At 60.9% G+C, this 18,915-nt stretch overlaps 2 protein-coding genes across 3 annotated transcripts; both read right to left on the bottom strand.

The window, feature by feature from the left end:
• LOC105496392 (cartilage intermediate layer protein 2) lies at positions 1-8,589 on the bottom strand. Its single transcript, XM_011767152.2, has 8 exons — positions 8,194-8,589; positions 6,854-6,952; positions 6,159-6,431; positions 5,443-5,598; positions 4,046-4,321; positions 3,716-3,824; positions 3,277-3,434; positions 1-3,001 (listed from the first exon to the last, which is right to left on the bottom strand). Exons 1-8 carry the CDS (start codon positions 8,255-8,257, stop codon positions 666-668), a joined length of 3,471 nt encoding a protein of 1,156 aa, XP_011765454.2. The 5' UTR covers positions 8,258-8,589; the 3' UTR covers positions 1-665.
• A 429-nt stretch (positions 8,590-9,018) lies between these two features.
• LOC105498169 (YjeF N-terminal domain containing 3) lies at positions 9,019-18,514 on the bottom strand. Of its 2 annotated transcripts, XM_011770441.3 has the most exons (6): positions 18,370-18,513; positions 14,675-14,783; positions 12,232-12,342; positions 11,908-12,021; positions 11,679-11,829; positions 9,019-9,283 (listed from the first exon to the last, which is right to left on the bottom strand). In XM_011770441.3, the coding sequence occupies exons 1-6, from the start codon at positions 18,426-18,428 to the stop codon at positions 9,078-9,080; spliced, it is 750 nt and encodes a 249-aa protein (XP_011768743.1). In that variant the 5' UTR covers positions 18,429-18,513; the 3' UTR covers positions 9,019-9,077. The 2 variants fall into 2 exon arrangements, with proteins under 2 accessions (XP_011768743.1, XP_070943802.1); XM_071087701.1 differs by lacking the exon at positions 12,232-12,342 and having other exon boundaries at positions 18,370-18,514.
• Between the last annotated feature and the right edge of the window lie 401 nt (positions 18,515-18,915).

Genomic DNA, 18,915 nt, shown 5'->3' with positions numbered 1-18,915 from the left:
TTGGAAATAAAGCATTTTTAATTGAGCCCCCGGAGGGCGGGAATATCCACCCCAACGCCCCGGGCAGGTCTCTAAGCACCAAACATGTGAGAATTGTTCCCCTCAGCCCCAGAGCCTACCCCACATGGGAACCCCAAGAAGCTCCTTCCTCCTTTTCACTGGGCCTAGCCTGGACCCCGCACCCCCACTCACACCCACAACCAGCTCCCCACGCTTTGTTTCAATAAATAACCCCAAAAACAAAACTCGGGGCAGGGGACCTGGTCTAGCGCTGAGCTCCAAATAGGCAGAGGGAACTTTGTGCCAAATGTCAGAACTCCCAAAGGTAGAAGATTGAAATCAGGGTCAAAATACACACGAAAAGTCAGGGACGGCTTCTGAGCTGGGGGAGCCGGTCCCTTCAGGCTAGGGTTGAACGTTGTCCCCGGGGTGCTGGCCCGAGAGTCACAGCAAACTTCATTCCATACCACACAGCAACAATTGCCTCCTTGGTGTTTCTACCATCAGATGCTCCGGGTTCTTGTCTGACTCTGAGTTCTGGACAGGGGAGGAGAAAGGAGGCCCAGACACCTGGGGAGGGGGCTGTCTGGAGAAGAAAGAGGGGCAAAACTTCCTGGGTCAGAGGAGTCCGGAGGGAGGCGGGAAAGCAAGGCCCCAGGCCCAGGTCACTGCCGGACCCTGCCCCGGCGGGTGCGGAGGGGACCTGAGGCCCGGGCCCGTGCCTGCGCCACCTCGCTCATCTCCCTGCGGATGTCACCAAGTGCTGTCGCCGGGGACTCCAGCAGCCTCTGGAAGAGGCTGGGTCGTCCAGCCGGTGGCTCCCGGCACTGGAAGGTGACGGCTGTGCCAGCGTCAGCCTTCATCTCTCTGGAGAAGCCGTCAGAGGAACCATCAAAGCAGCGGCCAATGGCGATCTCCTTGGCCAGTCGTGGGCTCTGGTCAGTGACCGTGTAGACGCCATAGTTGTGGCCCAGAGGGTCTAGGGGGGCCAGCATGGAGAAGGCAGCTGGGTCCTCTGCGGGCACTGGGGGGGGGTGCCGGGCCAGGTAATCCCGAAGGAGCCCATTGACCGCCACGCGCCGGCAGCTGCCCTGGGGCATAATGGTCACCAGCGTCCTGTCCACCTGCCGCTGGTCGAACAGCATCCCACTGCACTTGAACTCCACGCAGGCTGCCGAGGTGCCCGGTCGCTCGGGGTCTCGCACGCTCCGGGCATCCCGAAGCCCATAGAGCTGGCCCCGGGTGCGTGGGTGGCTGCCCCCCGAGTTGTGGGAGCGGACCATGTACTCCTGGGGACCCTGGATCTTCACCTTGAGGAAGCAGGCCCGGAACTCCTGCGGGTTGGGCCACCAGGCCAGGAGATCGCCAGTCCAGGAGGCAGGCGTGCCCTCTCTGAAGGGCACCACGTTGTACTCATACTTGTCCGCCTCCACCCTGGCGAAGCGGAAGTGGCTGGCGGTCACCGGGGCCCCCTGGCATTCCCGCAGGCTGCGCCATGGGTACACAGGCCCATTGGCCTCGGTGGGGTCACCTGGCCTGGGCTTGGCAAGGTTGATTCGGAAGCCATTGCGCTTGAAAGCGGGATCGTCGTGGTCCGTCCGATGGTACCCCAGCCTGTCCAGGTAGGGCTGGGTGACGCCCACGGTGGCCGGGAGTGGGCGGGGCAGGGAAGGTGCTGGCTCCAGCTCCTCGCCGCCCAGGGTGGCGGTGACCAGGGCCGTGTAAGCGTCGGGCCGGTCGGCGTCGCAGAAGGCGGGGAGGCAGGCACCATTGGGGCCGGTGACCGCGCTGTCGAAGCGGCCCCAGGCGCGGGGGTTGGCGGAGAAGCCAGGGGCGGGCTCCAGGTTGACCAGCGTGACCACCACTCCCTCCACCTGCTCGCTGGGGTTGAACTTGTCGTTGGCATAGGCGCGTACCTTCACAAAGCAGCGGCGGCGCTCAGGCACATCCAGGTTGAACAGGCGCCTCTCCCGGATCTCCACGTTGCCGACCAGGAAGATGCGCTCCTCGCGGCGCACCCGGGTACCCGAGGACCCCTCGCGCCGGAAGCCGCTCTCCTCCTCCCACAAGCCGGTCTCGGGGTTCAGCGACCACAGCTTGAGGGCCTCTACGTGGCCCGGCATGTGCATCTGGCTGGCAGCCACCCGCACGGTCACTGGCCCCACCTGCAGCTGCTCCGCGGAGCCGGGCGCACGGAGGTCCACGGAGAACATGCCGTAGGTGCGCAGCGGAGCCAGCTCGCCGTCACTGTCCATGAAGCGCAGGTCACTGGGGGCGGATGCTGCCGAGGTGAGGTCTCGGGGGTCCACGAACGTCACCCTAGCCTCCACAGGCCCTGAGTAGGGTTTGCCGTCGGCTCTGTGGAAGGCTCCAGAAGGCAGGACCAGCTCGCCCAGGGGCGCCTCATCTTCCAGCTCGCCCAGGGGGATCGTGTTGCTCTGGCTGGCATCTAAAATGACCGGTGCTTTCTTCCGCATGGCCTTGACCTCGTGGTATACGCCGGCACCTCGAGGGTCAAAAGGCAAGACCCGGACAGCGTCCATGAACTCACCGCTGGGGTCCACAAAAGTCACCACCAGCCGCTGGGTAGAGGGTGGCACCTCAATGGTAAAGTCTCCCTGGTAGGCAGTGAAGCCGATGGGCTCCTGGCCCAGCAGAATCCTGGCGAAGCGCAGCGGCTCCCCGGAGTCAGCAGCCACAACACGGCCCCGGACCAGCCCCCGAGGGGGCAGACACTTCTGGCAGCCACACTCTGCCACCACCTTCACCGGGAGGACATAGCCAGGGCAGTGGATCTCCCTTCTCTCCAGACGGCGCACAGAGCAGCAGCGGGAGCTGGTGTCCCCGCATCGGGGGCTGGAGCCTGCCAGGCTGGGGCAGTGGGTGTTGGGGCAGAGGCCCACATCCAGGTAGGCAGGGCCACTGCCTGGCTGACCACAGTCCTCAGGGAGCTTGATCAGGTACTCTTGGGGCTGGGGGTCGCAGGATGGCTGGCCTGGGGCTGGGGACCAAGAAAACATACAGGTCAGGGCAGGGAGGAGGACTTCATGGAGGCCAAGGCTGGGGGCTCTGTCTGTGGTCAAGGACTCAACCTAAGGGATATGGGTCTGCCCAGGGTAAAGATGGAAGGTTGGTGCTCAGAGTGGTATGGGGGCTCAGTGGAGGCCTAGGATTGGATCGGTCTGAAGTGGGGACTCCATTTGGGGTTGAGCTTAGCTATAGTCCGGGCTCTGTTTGGGGGAAGGCTTGCTCAGGGATGTGGCCAAGGACACTCACCAAGTACAGTGAGCCAGGCAGTGCCCGAGCGCACAGCACCCGCCTCGTTCCATGCCTTGCAGTGGTAGATGCCAGCCTGGTCTGGATGCAGCCCCTGGAGCTCCAGGTGGGCCCCGTACCTGTGCGCTCGCCTGTCCAGCAGGGTCCCATTGTGGAACCTGGGTGGCAGGTGAGTGACACCATAGGGCTTAGTGGGAGAGGCTGTGTTGGCCCCCAGTCTGCAGGCGCGGCTGGGGATCTCCAGAGAGGCTTTGCCAAAGTCAGCCTCCTCCCCAGCGAGACTGGCCCCATTCAACCTCCTTGGTAGTCCCTCTCCCAACCAATTCATTCCCTGTTAACGCTTTCCCCACTCTCCAGATGGGAAACCACATAACATCATGAAATTGAATCCAACTCCAAAGCCGGAGAAGATGCCCCTGAGCCCAGGGGGGGTGCTCACCAGGAGTATTTCTTGGGCATTGGGGTCCCGGAGGCTTTGCAACAGAAGGTCACATTCTGGCCAGCCTCTCGCACTCGGGACTCAGGGTGTTTCACCAGGTATGGCTTCTCTGGGGTCAAAGGTGGCAAAGATCAGAGCTTCTCCCACCGACCCTTCCCAGGCACAAGGTCCCCATCCTCTTCTTTCTCCCAGAAATGCCCGGACTCACTCTGTGCCTTCACCAATGACTGTGTCACATCTTATTTCTTCCTCCCTTGACTTTGAGTGCTAGAACTTCCTCCCCAGATCCTCAGCCCCTTCATGCCCCATGCTGTAAGTAAGGGTGCTTACCTAACTTATCAAGGATGATGGTAACCACAGAGATGGATCCGTTAGCCTGGGCCTGGGCCTCCCCTGCAGAGAAGCCATCCATCTGGGCCCTGATATTGGCATGACTGTCAGCACAGACACCAAGCACCCGGAAGGTTCCATGAGCATCACTGGTGGCCACGGTGCCAGGCTGGTCTCGCAGGGAGATCCTGGCTCCTGGCAGTGGTTGCCCAGATCGGGTGACCACCGAGCCCAGGAGGATGTGGTCCGGGCACTCACAGGTGTCAAGGCCGCACCCTGGGGGGATATGGAGAGGCAGCAGGGCAGAGAAGCCTCCATAATCCCTCCTGAGGAGGGCTTTCCACTCAGTCACTCAACAAATATGTCTGGGGCCCTCCTATAAGGTGCCTCTCAGAGGCCTCAGCATGGCCCTGCTTGGAGCAGTCCCTGGTGTGAGGGGGTGATGGGCTGAGTGGTCAGGGCTGGGCCAGGGGGTAGGAACTGGGACCCAGAGAGGTAGGGAAGAGGTCCTATAGGAGGGGACAGGAGAGGTGAGTCTCAAAATATGGCACAGACCTTTCCAGCAGAAGAGAAAATGTCTGGACAGGGGCTGGGGGCCCAGCAAGGGGCTGGATCTTGGGCTGAGAACAACTGCCCCCCTTCCCAATCCTGCGGTTTCTCCATAAAATGGAAAATTCCACTGGAAACTTCAGGGCACAGGAGCCGGGAGGGCAGAGCCAGGCGCGATGGGGTGGGGACCCCAACGCCCCATTGGCCACCATGTGCCCCCACCCTGTGACGGGCTCCCCGGAGCAGCCTCCAGGCCGTGTTTGTGGAGCCCAGGCGCTAGTGGAATTTCCAGTCTCCTCCTGGCTTGCCCGGTGTCTGGCCCTGTGAGGGCCTAGGCATCATGTCTGCCAGGCTGTGAGCGGGTGTCTGTGTGGGCGTGGGGAACCAGGAGGGGCTGCAAATGCCACGCACGTGTGCACCCTGAGTGTATGAACTGACTTCTGTTCCCCCACGGAGACATCCGTACAGTCTGGAATGCACACAGGGGAAGCACCCCCTATCTGCCCATGTCTGCCTGCACAAGAGCCCCCTGGCATCCACCTGTCCAGATGTGCATAGTTACCAGTGCTCTTTGGGCCCAGGAAGGAAGGAAGGGCGGGTCTCCACCTGGCTCCAGAGTTTGGGTCCACTAGGCTCCGCCCCTGCACCAGGCCCCGCCCTTCACAGCCCCGTCCCATGAGGCCCCGCCCCCAACTAGCTCCTCCCCTCTAGGCATCGATCATGAGAGGCACTGCCTCTCTACATCCAGGCCCCGCCTCTAACTCCACCCTCTCCCCCAGGCTCAGCCGCTAACCTCCCCTCCCTCCCCTTTGTACGGGGCCCCTGCCTCCAGACCCCGCCCCTCCTACCTGGACATCGAGGCCGCACGCACCTCTGCGCCTCCAGAGGACGCCCGGGACACGCATCCCCAGCGGGGCTTGGGCAGTGGCGGCGGCGCAAGCGACGGCTTGGCCCACAGCTCCCCGAGCAGGGACCCCACGGGCCCCACGCGCCCCACGAGGCCTCTGCGGAAGGCAGGGACAGAGATCAGGCGGCCGCACTCCCCAGGAACCGCGCCTCCGGGTAACCTGGGACTAAAGGACCCTTCTTCCCCATGGCAGATCTGCCATCGCCCCCACCCATGCTCCCCTAAGCGCGCCTGTCGAAAACATAGTTTAGATGCCGACCCACCTCCCCACCCCGGCATAAGGTCCCGGGGGTCAGTCCTGCTCTTCTCCCTGCATCCTGCACACATTTGGGCTCAGGGCACGCCACAGAACTAAGCTCTTACAGATGCGCAAACGAGGGCAGCGGGAGGGAGATGCGTTCCAGGGGGCTGCACATGGGTCCTGACCCGCTGGGCCTCCTGACGGTGCACCTGAGCCCCGCGCTGTTCCCAGCACCTCTCTTCAAAAGCCCCGCCCTCCCTGGCTCCGCCCCCTCACGTGGCTCTACACCCAAGGGTCCCCCGGCTCTTCCTAGCCACGCCCATACCCCCACGGTCCTGCCCCTCCCAGCCCCACCCACCCACAACGCAGCCCCGCCCATTCCAAGCCCCGCCCCCATCATCCAGCCCCGCCCTCACCTAGTGGGCAGCGGAAGCGCACGTGGTAGTTAGAGCAGCGGCGGCCACGCGGTTGCTCGCGGTTGAGGCACCAGAAGCCCCGCGTGGGGTTCAAGTGCACGCGCTCGCCGACGGTGGATGGCAGGGCCCAGTCCGTGGTGCGCGCTTCCAGCGCCAGCGGCCGCGGGCACACACGCGCTGGCCCGTAGTAGAAGCGGATGGCGGCCAGGCTCTCGAAGTCGCCGTCGCCTCCGGGGTGGTCCACGTTGAACCAGGACGTCCACTCGCTGGCCTCTGCGGGCACCGCACGCGCTGGGACCGGGGCGGCGGCCTGTAGGCCCCCATGCGTGCGTGCAAAGGCCTTACCTGCTGTCTCAGCCCCCTCCCCCGGTGGGCACGGGCTAGTCGAGCGCGCCCACGACCCGAGCCAGCTGCCTGAAACAGGTGCAGGGCAGACTGGGTTCCCCGCGCCCCCAGTTCTGCCGCCCAGGGCCTGACCTGGTCCATCCCGGTGCGCTGAGCTCTTGCCTCTGTCTGACCGGCCTCTCACTTAGATCTTGAACTTGGGGCATCACCTCCAGGGGCTGTCATGTCCAGGGACCAGGACGGCACTGGTCCCTTCGCCCAGTGTGTGCCCTCTCCTCACACGACCCCAGTAGCCCAAGCCCCCCAACAAGCCCGCAGCAGAGACGGGGCTCTGAGGCAAGCTGACTCACCTTCCCAGTCCTCCAGGGCTGGTGAGGGCTGGCCGGGGTACACGGACCGTCTTTCCAGGCCCAATGCAGTCGCCGTGGGCTCCTCGGTGGGGTTGGTGTCTGTGGGTGAGGAATGGGGAGAAGGAAGCATGCTGCTACTGATGGGGACCGCTGGGAGCCTCCTTTTGGGCAAGGTGCAGCCATGATCATCCCCTTTTTTTTTCTTTTTTCTTTTCTTTCTTTTTTTTTTGAGACAGAATCTCCCTCTCTCAACCAGGCTGGAGTGCAGTGGCACAATCTCGGCTCACTGCAGCCTCTGCCTCCTGGGTTCAAGTGATTCTCATGCCTCAGCCTCCTGAGTAGCTGGGATTACAGGCACTCGCCACCACGCCCTGCTAATTTTTATATTTTTAGTAGAGATGGGGTTTCACCATGTTGGCCGGGTTGGTCTTGAACTCCTGACCTCAGGTAATCCGCCTGCCTCGGCCTCCCAAAGTGCTGGGATTACAGGCGTGAGCCACCGCACCCGGCCCATGATCCCCATTTTAACAGGAGGGAAAACTGAGCCTCTGAAAGGCCAGAACCCCCGAGGGCTGCCACTCTCCTCCACTACGTTGCCCACGACCACCACCAGGCTCCCAAAGCCAAGTACCTCTCTCTGACCTAGCCCCAACCCCCCGGCTGGGGAAGTCCAAGTACCATCCAGTTCCCCTAGGCCAGAGTCTCCCTCCCACTGTGTTCAGCTGCCCCGAGTTCAGCCGGCTGTGCCTCTGCCCTCAGGCTGGGCTCCCCCTCATCAAGATAGACTGCTGGAAGTCCCTCCCTTAGTCTATCTTCCATCCCTGTACTAGAGTCCAAGCTGCTGGTCAGAAGTCCTTGGAATCTAGACTGGCTTCTCCAAGATAGGAGCTATCTAAGATACTCCCGGCAGAGTGATGAGGTCAGACAAGCCCCTTCCTTCTGGGCGCCTCAGTCTCCTCACTTGAGAAGTCGGCCCGTCCCCCGCCCCACTGAGTGTTCCAGGGATGGGCATTTCTTTCTCCAGCGGTTGGAGTGAGTGGGTGTGTGGGAGTTAGGTAGGAGGGGCCGGTTCCGACCCCTTCGGTCCAGGGTGGGAGAGTCCAGACCCCGGGAGGAACTCTAGGTTCTTATCCACACTCCCGGCTTAGCCAAGGAAGAGAATGGATGAGGCCCGCTCCGCGCCCCAGGTGGTCGCGGGGATCCGACTGGTGAAGGGGACCCAGTCCCCGGGGAAGCGCGTGGGTCCCTGGATTCTCTCCCCGAGTGCGGCTTCACGCAAGGCCGGCTGCCAGGCCTTCGGGAGCTTCAGGGGCTGGGCGCGGGGGCTGGAGGCGCCTCACCTCGGGCCCCAGCCAGGTGCGCGGCGACGACACAGAGACAGAGTAGTGGCAGCAGCGACGCCATGGCCGGAGCAGAGCGTCCGAGGGAGGGTCCGGGCTCCGCGGCGTGCTCGGGTCCAACTCCGGCGGGTCTGGCGGCCGCTGGGACTGAGGATGGGGGCGGGAGGCGACCGCAGATCCCGCCCAGGCCACGCCCTATTCAGGCCACGCCCCCTGGCCCTGGGTGACCAACGCTCCAGCAACCCCTCTGGGTCGCCCCCCTCGGTGCGTCCGGCTGTGCCTCCGCCCTCAGGCTGGCCTGGGTTCCCCCTGGTCCGCTGGAACTCCCTCCCCGAGCCCACTCCGTCCTCCAAGCTGCATCCTAAGCTGCCTGAGGGAAGTGCCACTTGGAATCCAGCCTCAAGCTGCTCGGACACGCTTTAGGCGGCTGGAAGTCCTCCCTCGCGTCTGACTTCGATCCTATAGGATTTAGGCCACCCCAGGCATTCTGGGAGTCCCACCCTGAATCTACCCTCCATTCTTCTGGCTCGAGTTTTCTTCGTTTTCTTTTAATTTGTAGAGTCAGGGTCTCGCTATGTTGCCCAGGCTGGTCTCAAACTCCTGTCCTTAAGCGATCCTCCAGCCTCAGCCTCCCAAAGTGCTGGGATTACAGGCCACCGCCCCCAGCCCTAGCTCAAGTTTTCTAGGAGGCCAGCGGGAAGTCCCACTCCACCGCCCTTCTCCATGCTCCCCGCCTTGGATCACCCAGGGATCGCGTGAAGTCCCTCTTCGAGTGTGCCCACCCCCCGCGGCGGGCCGGTGCACAAAGGAGGCGGAGGCGAGGCGGTGGTGGTGGGAGGGCTGTTTATTGGCGCGGGTCCCAGCGGTGTGGGCGCGGGTGGCGGTCACAGTGCCGCGACGCAGTCGGTGCCCGTGTATCCTGGCAGGCGCAGGGCGAACTTGCGGCGCACGTCGTCGGGCACGAACCTGCCGGCCACGAAGTGGTGGCGCCCAGAGAAGCGGCCGGCGCAGCGCTTGGGCGCGGCGAGAGACACCAGCACATCAGGCCGCAGCCCGTCCTCCGCATCGCTGCCGGTCTCTGCGTCCCAGCCTGAGGGAGGAGGGTCCGGGGGGATTGGGAACTGGGAGGGTGGCCCGCCCTCAGCCTAGAGTCCATCCTGGCCCTGCCTCTCCTCCTCTCCCCTCCAACACTGAGCCTCTGCTCTCAGACCAGAGTCCTGCTGCCCCACCCCCCACTTCCCCTCCCCCATCAGACCCAGCCTCTTCTCTCTGACACGTGGGTCCTGGTGAGACTTGTCTCCCCCTAGAACTCTGCCTCCGCCCTCAGACAAGTCTCTCCCAGTCTTTGGAGGCGTTTCCCTCCAAATCGGACCAGAGCTTCTGCACTCAGACTTTTCTGCTTCTGCTCCCATCCTACCATTCAATCGCCCTCCTCCATCTGACCCAGCCTCTGTCTTCAGACACCATTTCCACCTGCTGCCCTTTCCCATGAGAACCATGCCTCTGCCTTCTGCCCTGGTACCTGTCCCCACAACTCTCTCGGCATCAACTTGCAGCCTCTCCACTTTAGAGCTTCTTTCCTCCCAGACCTCCCAGCCAGACCCCAGCCTCCACCCGTGACTAGATATCCATCCTCTACTCAGACCACAAACTGGCCTCCAGCCTCAGGCAAGCCTCTGACGTCGGACTTGTCTCCTTGCCCCAAGTTCTTGCCTCTAACAGGACATGTCCTCCTCCCCACCTGACTTGAGCTCACTTGATTAGAAACTCCTCCATCTGACCGAAGGTCCCTACCCTCACTCCCAGATTGGTACCCTCACCAGCAGATTAGACATTACCTTTATTTATTTATTTATTTATTTATTTATTTATTTATTTTTTTTTTTGAGACAGAGTCTCACTCTGTCGCCCAGGCTGGAGTGCAGTGGCCGGATCTCAGCTCACGGCAAGCTCCGCCTCCCGGGTTCTCGCCATTCTCCTGCCTCAGCCTCCCGAGTAGCTGGGATTATGGACGCCTGCCACCTCGCCCGGCTAGTTTTTTGTATTTTTTAGTAGAGACGGGGTTTCACCGTGTTAGCCAGGATGGTCTCGATCTCCTGACCTCATGATCCACCCATCTCGGCCTCCCAAAGTGCTGGGATTACAGGCTTGAGCCACCGCGCCCGGCTTTCTTTCTTTTTTTCTTTTTTTTTTTTTGAGAGGGAGTCTCACTCTGTTGTCCAGGCTGGAGTACAGTGGCATGATCTCAGCTCACTGCAACCCCCGCCTCCCGGGTTCAAGCAATTCTCCCATCTCAGCCTCCCAAGTAGCTGGGACTACAGGCGCATGCCCCCACACCTGGGTAATTTTTATATTTTTAGTAGAGATGGAGTTTCACCATATTGGCCTGGATGGTCTCGAACTCCTGGACTTATGATCTGCCCACCTCGGCCTCCCACAGTGTTAGGATTACAGGAGTGAGCCACCACGCCCAGCCTGTTTGTTTTTAAGATACAGTCTCACTCTGTTGCTCAGGCTGGAGTGCAGTGGCACGATCTCAGCTCACTGCAACCTCTGCCTCCCGGGTTCAAGCCATTCTCCTGCCTCAGCCTCCCAAGTAGCTAGGACGCCAGGCGTGCACCACTACACCCAGCAAATGTTTATATTTTGTAGAGACTGGGTTTCGCCATGTTGGCCAGGCTGGTCTGGATCTCCTGACCTCAGGTGACCTGCCCACCTCGACCTCCCAAAGTGCTAGGATTACAGGCCTGAGCCCTGTGCCCAGCCTCCATCACCTCTTGAATGAGCCTCCACTTTCAGCCTAGGAGCCTTGCCTTCTCTCCTATCTCTGACTTGATTCTGGGGCCACTCACCAGAAGCCACTGGATTCTCCCTCAGACTTTAATCCTTCTCTGACCATAGCCACCACCCTCAGACTAGAGATTCCTAACCATCCCCTCTGACCTGACAGAGCCACCCTCTCTGTCCTGGGCTGAGCCTGCAGCCTCGCCGCTCAGATCAGACAGCACACCTCCTCCCTTGCTGCCCCTGCTCTGCGGCACCCTGCTGGGATGTCCCTGGGATCCCGAGAGCCAGGGGACATCCCCCGGAGTCCAGCCACCCCCACGGAGGGTCCGGCTGGCCAGCGGCTGTTTGTTCCGTCTGCCTGTCGCCTAATGGTTCCAACAGGCATGGGGCGGCGGCCAGGGCGGGCGCGGCCTTTGCCGAGTGAGCTCACGTCTGCCCAGGAGACTGGGCCAGGGGTGGGCAGAGGGCATGTGGGCTGGGCACTGGGGTGGGGGAAGGAGGAGACCTGGGGTCACCTGGGGTGGCAGCCTCGATCTTCCCCATCTGAGGGATGGGTGTGACCCTTAGCCTCAGCCAAGTGTGGGTCCATCCAAGCTGGGGAGACAGGTTCAGACAGGCAGGGTCCGCCAGGAGCTGGGGCACGGGGGACTCCACCCAAGCCCTCCAAGCCCCATTGTGCCCCCCTCTGCCCGGCATGCCTGAGGGGATGTCCAGGCTCACGAGGGGGATAGACAGCAGCTTGAGCGTGGCCAGCGCGCGAGTGCAGGGGCCCCCGACCTCGCCCGGCTCCACGCCGGGGCCCAGCACGGCGTCCACCACCAGCCCGTAGGCTTCGTTAATGAGCTGCACCTGGGGATGGCAGGCAGGGTCAGGGCGGCTCGGGGCCACGGCACACCATGTCCCCCTCACTTGCCACCCAGCGCTGACCTCAGTGGGCAGGTAGCTTAGGAAGGGGATGTCCATCTTCTCACACTGGGTGGTCAGGTCCCGATGCAGCAGGTCCAGCGAGCGCATGGGGTAGAAGATGGTGGGTTCATACTCCTGGGGGTGGAGGAAGAGGGAGTCCGGGCTGGAGGCCCTCCCAGGCTTCCCTGACCTGGTCACCAGCACCAGACCCTACCTGGGACAAGCCCTGGGCATATTCTACAACCTAGCCCTGCGTCGATGTCCCGCTGGGACGCTATCAAAAGAAGGCAGTGATTTCTGCAGGGGCAGGGACTCTGGGAGGTCGAAGGGGTCCTGGCTACTTACAAACACCCGCAGGTGACGGGCACAGACCAGCCCCACTGCCCCGTTCTGTTCCGGGCCACACACGACCAGCACCGTCCTCTGCTTCCGGGAGAGAGCGGGCAACGGGAACGCCTGGTGGAGGGGGGGGCACAGCAAAGGCACAGGCACAGTCCAGATTCCTCCTTGCCTGGAGAGGAAACTGAGGCCCAGAGTAGAGGAAGGGATGGGGCTTGGGCCTGGAGGCAGTGGGATAGGATAGGAGGTGAGGTGCTCTGGATAAGGGGCTGGGCCTCTTGGGGCCTCAGTTTCCCCGTCGGAGATGCAGACGCCCGGTTGGTCTCAGGCTCTGCCAGGTCGGTGCAGGAAAAACGTGCGTCCGGCCACTGCCCGTCACCGGGAGTGTGGTTTGTTTATTCTCCGCCTGAGCTGCAGACATTCTTCCACCTTTCTCACCGCGGGCCTGCCCCCGCCCATGTTTCCAGACCTCAGCCCCTCCCGGAGGCCCCAGAGTAGGGGAGCCCAACCTTACCCATGATGCCCTGGGGCCTGTCTCTCTCTGGCTGTTTCTGTGTCTCTGGGTATCTCTCAGACTCTCCGTGTCTCTGTCTCCCTGTATGTCTCTGGCTCTCTTCATGTCTCTCTCCCCACCTGTCTGGCTGTTTCTGTCTCTCTCAGACTCTCTGTGTCTCTGTCTGTCTCTGTCTCTCTCCATCTGTCTCTAGCCATCTCTGTGTCTGCATCTCTCAGACTCTGTGTCTATGTGTATGTCTCTGACTCTCTCTCTGTCTCTGTCTCTCTCCATTTGTCTCTGGCTGTCTCTGTATCTCTCTGTCTCTGTCTCTGTCTCTGTATCTCTGTCTCTCTCCGTCTGTCTCTGGCCATCTCTGTGTCTCTCTGTGTCTCTCAGACTCTGTCTCTGTCTGCCTATCTTTCTCTCTGTATCTCTCACCAACAAGTCTCCCTGTCTCTGTGTCTCTGTCTCCATCTCTGGGGCTCCATGTCTCTGGTTGTCTCTGTGGCATGTATGCATCTCTAACACAGGCATTTCAGCCCCAGCCCTGCCCTGACTCTGCGTGGCCCCGGCCCCTTCTCCTCTCCCAGCCTCAGTTTGGCCTTTATCAAATGCGATGACAGTGCCACCGGCTGACAGGCACACTGGGTGTCTCCTGAGCCCAGCTGTCCTTTAAGCTCCAACACAGACGGCAGATTATTCCCCGTTCAAGTCTCCTCCCCAAGGGCTTAGCACGGTCCTGACCTGCCATGAACATGCCTGTGACCCCAGTCACGCCAGGCCCACAGCCCAAGACCCAAGACTGGGACTGAGGGGCTCCTGGACAGACAAGGGGCTTTCAGTGCAAAAACCCGATGGCTGGCCACTGAGCGCCGGGGGAGTGGTGACTACCTGGGTTTCTTTCTGGGATTTTGATTTTCCTTCTTTGGGCGCCTCACCTGGGATCTATTTCATTTGGAAATACAAACATTTAAGTCTACATGAAGAAAAACCCTGAGTTTTTAAAAAGTATACCGTGGCAATAAGAAGAAAAAGAGGAGGAGGAGGGAGGAGGGGGAGAATGGGGAGGAGGAGAAGGAGGAGGAGGGGTAGTAGGTAGGGAAAGTGGGAAGGAGGAAGCAGAACAGGAGGGGAGGAGGAGGGAGAGGAAGGAGAAAGGAGAGGAGAAAGGGGTGGAAGGGGAGGAGGAGGGAGAGAGAAAGGAGGAGGAGGAGGAGGGCGAGAGGAGGCGGCAGGAGGAGGAGGAAGGAGGAGAAAGGCGAGGGGGATGAGGATGGAGGGGGAGGAAGAGGAGGCAGTCAGGCTAGAGCCTTCTGTGTGTGTGTTTTCTGAGGCATTCTCGTTTCGGGACTGACTCATCAGTACCATTTATTATCCTGTTGCAGAGGAGGAAACTGAGGCCCAGCACGGCTGGCTGCACGGTGAAGCACTCCATAGTATGATTGTTGCTATCACCCTTGTGTCATCCTCCTGGCCCCTCGAGGTGTGAGGGTTTACTCCAGAGCCAGACACACCCGGGTTGCAGCTCTGCTTCCATCCCCCTGTGACCCAGGGCAGGCCCCTCACCACCTGAGCTTCAGTTTCCCCACCTGCAGAACGGGGTTGTTTAGGGGTGTTCAGATTGCAGGAGCAGATGTCCCTGGTGCCCAAGACCCAGGAGGTGGGAGAAGCAGGCGGGCCACATGTGCAGGAGGGGTCTGCACTTCCAGGGTCGCGGCACTGTCCCTGCAATAACCTCTGCTCTGGCCTTCTCTGATACCAGGGGTCTCAGATCCCCGTCTGGCCTGTACCAGCCATGAGCCTCTCTGGGCCTCAGTTTACCCATCAGACTGGAGTAGGCCCAAGCAAAAAGGGGGTTCTTGAGGGCTGGACCACTCTGGTCACTGGAGTCATGCAGCTCAGGAGAGTTGGCCGCCTGGTTGGGGTCAGGGTTGGGGGTCAGGGGTCAGGTACCTTGGTCACAGCCACAGCACTAGCATGACCGCACAGCTCCACGAGCTGCTGCCGCCCAAAGCGATAATCCTCCAGCAGCTCCCGCTCCAGGGCGGCTGCCTCCGCGGTGCTGGGGACAGAGTGGGATGGGACACTCAGAGACACACACAGAGCCTCAGGTGGAGCCAGAAATGTTCCGCCAAGCTTCTAAACCCGGTCCCAAAGCCACCCTCCCAACCTGTACCCCCGAGTAGCGTCTGCAGCCTTGAGCTGGGGATGCCCTCAGTTTCACAGTACGACACGCGGGTTGAATCGAGGCCTGGCGGGCTGCGGTGTGGGAGCCAAAGCCCTAGGCGCGGGCGCCCTCTGGTGGCAGAAGATGCGCTGGCCGCGCGCGTTGGTTCTACTGCTCCAAACCGTGGGACACGGAACCGGATCTAGACGTCCCCAGCTCCCAAGGCGGAAGGAACCAAGGGGAATGGAACATGAAGGACTTCGATGGGGGCGATGGGCTGATTTCAGGCAGTGGGAGCCACTGAACAAGCTTCAGGACGCTGGAAGGGGCGGACAGGACGGGGGGCGTCCACGGGTTTTTAAGGCTGCAGAGTTTGATGGCACAATCAGCGGGGTGGCCTTGGGGCCTGGGGCTAGGAGGCCCTTTGGTGACCGATTTTCAGGGGCAGTGACATAATTAGATTATCTGTGGTCAGGCCGGGCGCGGTGCCTCACATCTGTAATCCCAGCACTACAGGAGGATGAGGCAGGTGGATCACTTGAGGTCAGGAATTCCAGCCCAAGGTGGTGAAACCCTGTCTCTACTAAAAATACAAAAATTAGCCGGGCGTGGTGGCGGGCGCCTGTAGTCCCAGCTACTCGGGAGGCTGAGGCAGGAGAATCGCTTGAACCTGAGAGGCGGAGGTTGCAGTGAGCCGAGATCGTGCCACTGCACTCTAGCCCAGGCGACTGAGTGAGACTGTCTCCAAAAAAAAAAAAAAAGGTTATTTGTTGCCAGAGAAATGGGGCCACTTAGCTTGAGGCGAAGCTCTGTCATCCACTTCATTGAGTAATTGGGGTCCATCTCCACCTCTTGGAGCAAAACTGAATATTGGGGTGACCTACACAATTGGTGGGGCTAGGCAGGGCGTGGTGATGGACACCTGTAATCCCAGTGACCCAGGAGGCTGAGGCAGGAGGATCACTTGAATCTGGGAGGTGGAGGCTGCAGTGAGCTATGATCACGCCACTGCGCTCTAGCCTAGGCGACAGAACAAGACCTTGTCTCTAAAATAATAAAAAACACAAACATAAACAATAAAAAGAGCCAGGCCTAGAAAAGTTGGAAAAACAACTAATGATTCAGAGAAGCCGAGTGGCTTGCCCAGGGTCATGCAGGAAGCAAGTCAGGAAACCGGGTCTTTCCCCCTTGGTGTCTCCAGAGCCACAGGACATGAACAAAGACATAGAGCCAGACCTACAGACGGTGGAGGTTTGGGGTGATGAATCCTGAGGTTCTTTACTTCAATTCTTTGAATGGGAGATGACTGCCCTCTGGCCAATTTTGCAGCATGATAAGGCCGGGTAGGTAGATTGCAGGAGAAAGGACTGCTATGGGATGGGAGTCAGTGAGGGCTTCCTGGAGGAGGCGGCCTGGCACATCGTGGGAGGTAATGCAGGGGCAAGAACAGCAAAAGCCAAGGCCCTCGGGTGGGAAGGAGCCTAGTATGTTTGAGGGGCAGAAGGGAGGCTGAAGCAGAGTGATCAAGGGGACAGGGCAGGCAGGGCCTCAAATGCCAGACTGAGGAACACGGTAAGAAGGACACTTCGGGGGTCCACACATATGGGGAGATGGAGGCTCAGGGCAGAAAAATCACACCCAGTGTGAACCCAGGACACCCCAGTAACTAGAGCCAAATTCAAACCTCAGCCTGTCTGCAGCTGACACAGGATGAAGTTGAAGGACGGGGTGGGGAAAAGGAGCTCATGGTGAAGTCAGACAAAGAGTCTCCCCGGGAAGGCCAGCACAGCTCCCAGGAAAGCACATAGGAGAAGGTGCATTTGCATTCCGGGTGAGGAATCTGGCAGGCTGGGAACATGGCTCATTCCTCCACCTCCATCTTGTGACAGCTCTGACTGCTGCCCCTGCAGGAGGGTGTGGGGAGGAAGTGGAGAGCGGGATGGTGATGCATTTCTCTTCTTCTGTCCCAAAGCTTTGGTCTCTGGAAGCCACTTGGAACATTCTCTTCCTGCCTAACTGGTCATTAAAATGATAATGGGGGCTCTGTGGGCAGAGGGTCATCCAGGTTAGGAACCTGGGGGTGGGGCGCAGCAGCAGCTGTGGGGTGGGGGAGGAAGCTTCGTGGGAATTGGAGCCTGGTGGAGGAGGGTGGCAGGCAGGACAGGTCCATTCTGCTGTTGTGGGATTCTGGGGGTGTTCAGAGGTGCCTTTTGCTCCCCCCAATCTCAGCCTCCAGATGAGAGAAGCTTCAAGGCCCCAAGGATTTCCCTGTCAGACCCAGGAAGCCTGAGGTGGCCTGGGTCCAAAGGGAACTGGGCCTGACACTCCCCAAATGCCTCCAGGAGGGGGCTCTCTGGGAGGTGAAACCTCAGGCCAGGGTGCCCATGCCACACTCACCCTGCCTCAGTCCTACCTGCTTCTCTCCTCCTCACACCTCTGCCCACCAGACCACCACAGGGCCACACACAGCAGTCTCCTGCCTCCAAAACTCAACACGAGCCTAGGGTGCTTTGAAAACTTGAACACCAGATTGCATCACAGGATCCCAAACCTGCTGATGGCTCCCGAGGGCTCTGGGAACATTCAAGCTCCAAACTCCTCACCATGCCTAAGAGGCCCTTCTGTGTCTCCAGCCTTGTCAGCCGGTTCTCCACTAGGTTCTCGCTCCTACCCACCCCTGAGAGCCCCATCGCTCCCTTCACTTAGCATTTGAGGCCCCCCACACCAGTTGAAGTCCCGGCTCCAGCTCCTAGAACACTATTCCCTAGACTGAGTCTGGACACTGGCTGAGGGGACATGTGCCCTGCTAGGTGGGCAGTGGGCAGGAGCTGCTGGACGCATCTGGTTCACAGTGAGGTCCACAGCCTTGCCTGGGATCCCATGTCACAAAGGCTGAGGAGGATGAGGTGGGAGTCACAGCTACGGCGCTAGTTTCAGATCCCAAACTCACCAACCTCTGGCAAACAGCCAGTGTGTTCCAAATCTGCTCTAGCCATGACTGCCTTCCCCAGGCCTCAGTTTCCTCCTCTGGACAAAGGAGGTGGTAGCATTTGAGCTCAGCTCAGCTCTTCCCATGTCGGGAAGTTGGGGCTGCAGCTCCAAGGTCCCTGGGAGAGATGGAGTGTGGGGTTGGGTCACGGTTGGGGTTCTGTGTGGGAGTGACCAGCGCTGTTGATGAATCATTCATGAGGGGCGGGGTTGCCCCTGGAGGCAGTTTCCCCAGCAACGCAGTTCAGTGTCTCCAGCAAGATACCAGGCGGGTCTCGGATTCCCGGGATTCCCAGGCTCCTCTTTGCCATATCCCTGCCTGCGATTCCCCACCGTGGTCATGCCTCTGCCGCTGAACCTCCATCCTGGCTGTGCCCGTCTCCAGTCCCCGGACCCCATTCTGTCCCAGCTATGCCTCTGCCTCCGGTCCTACTGGCTGCTCCTGGCCCCATGAGAGCCAAGCCCGTCTCCAGAGTCCCTCTCCCCCGCTGACCTGAGGAAACGCCGCTCCTCGGGCGCCTCCGACGGGTCTGGGCCGGCTGCGCTGCTCATGGCCGAGGTCACCCGGGGCACCGGGCGCTGCAGCCACCACCACCGCCTTTTAAGCACACTCCCGGGGGGGAGAGGGTGCCCGCTATTCTCCTCCCTCCCGCCCACCCTGCGTGCCCGCCACTCAGGAGGCGCCTCGAAGGCGCTGCGCGTCACCATTGGTCGGTGGACTCAGACGGACTTAACCCTTTCGTGCCAGGAGCGGAACTGCCAGGATCCCATAGCAGAGTCACCTGGCCAATCTTGGTTGCCTCACCCAACTTGGTTTCCCTGAAGATATCCCTGTGTCTCTGAGCTTCCCTCTCAGGGAGCGAGGAGCCCCTCCGCAGCCAAATACCCTCGCCATGCCTACAACTGGCGGGGCCGCACAGGGTATGGTGGTTCACGCCTGTAATTGCAGTGACTCCGGAGGCTGAAGCGGGAGGATCACTTGCATCCGGGAGGTCAAGGCTCCTCCCATTCCCCAGACCTCCGTGGAGAAGGTCTGACC

Source organism: Macaca nemestrina, chromosome 20 (assembly GCF_043159975.1).
Source record: "Macaca nemestrina isolate mMacNem1 chromosome 20, mMacNem.hap1, whole genome shotgun sequence".
NCBI classification, from domain to species: Eukaryota; Metazoa; Chordata; class Mammalia; order Primates; family Cercopithecidae; genus Macaca; species Macaca nemestrina.
This window is presented reverse-complemented; position numbering and strand designations above follow the sequence as displayed.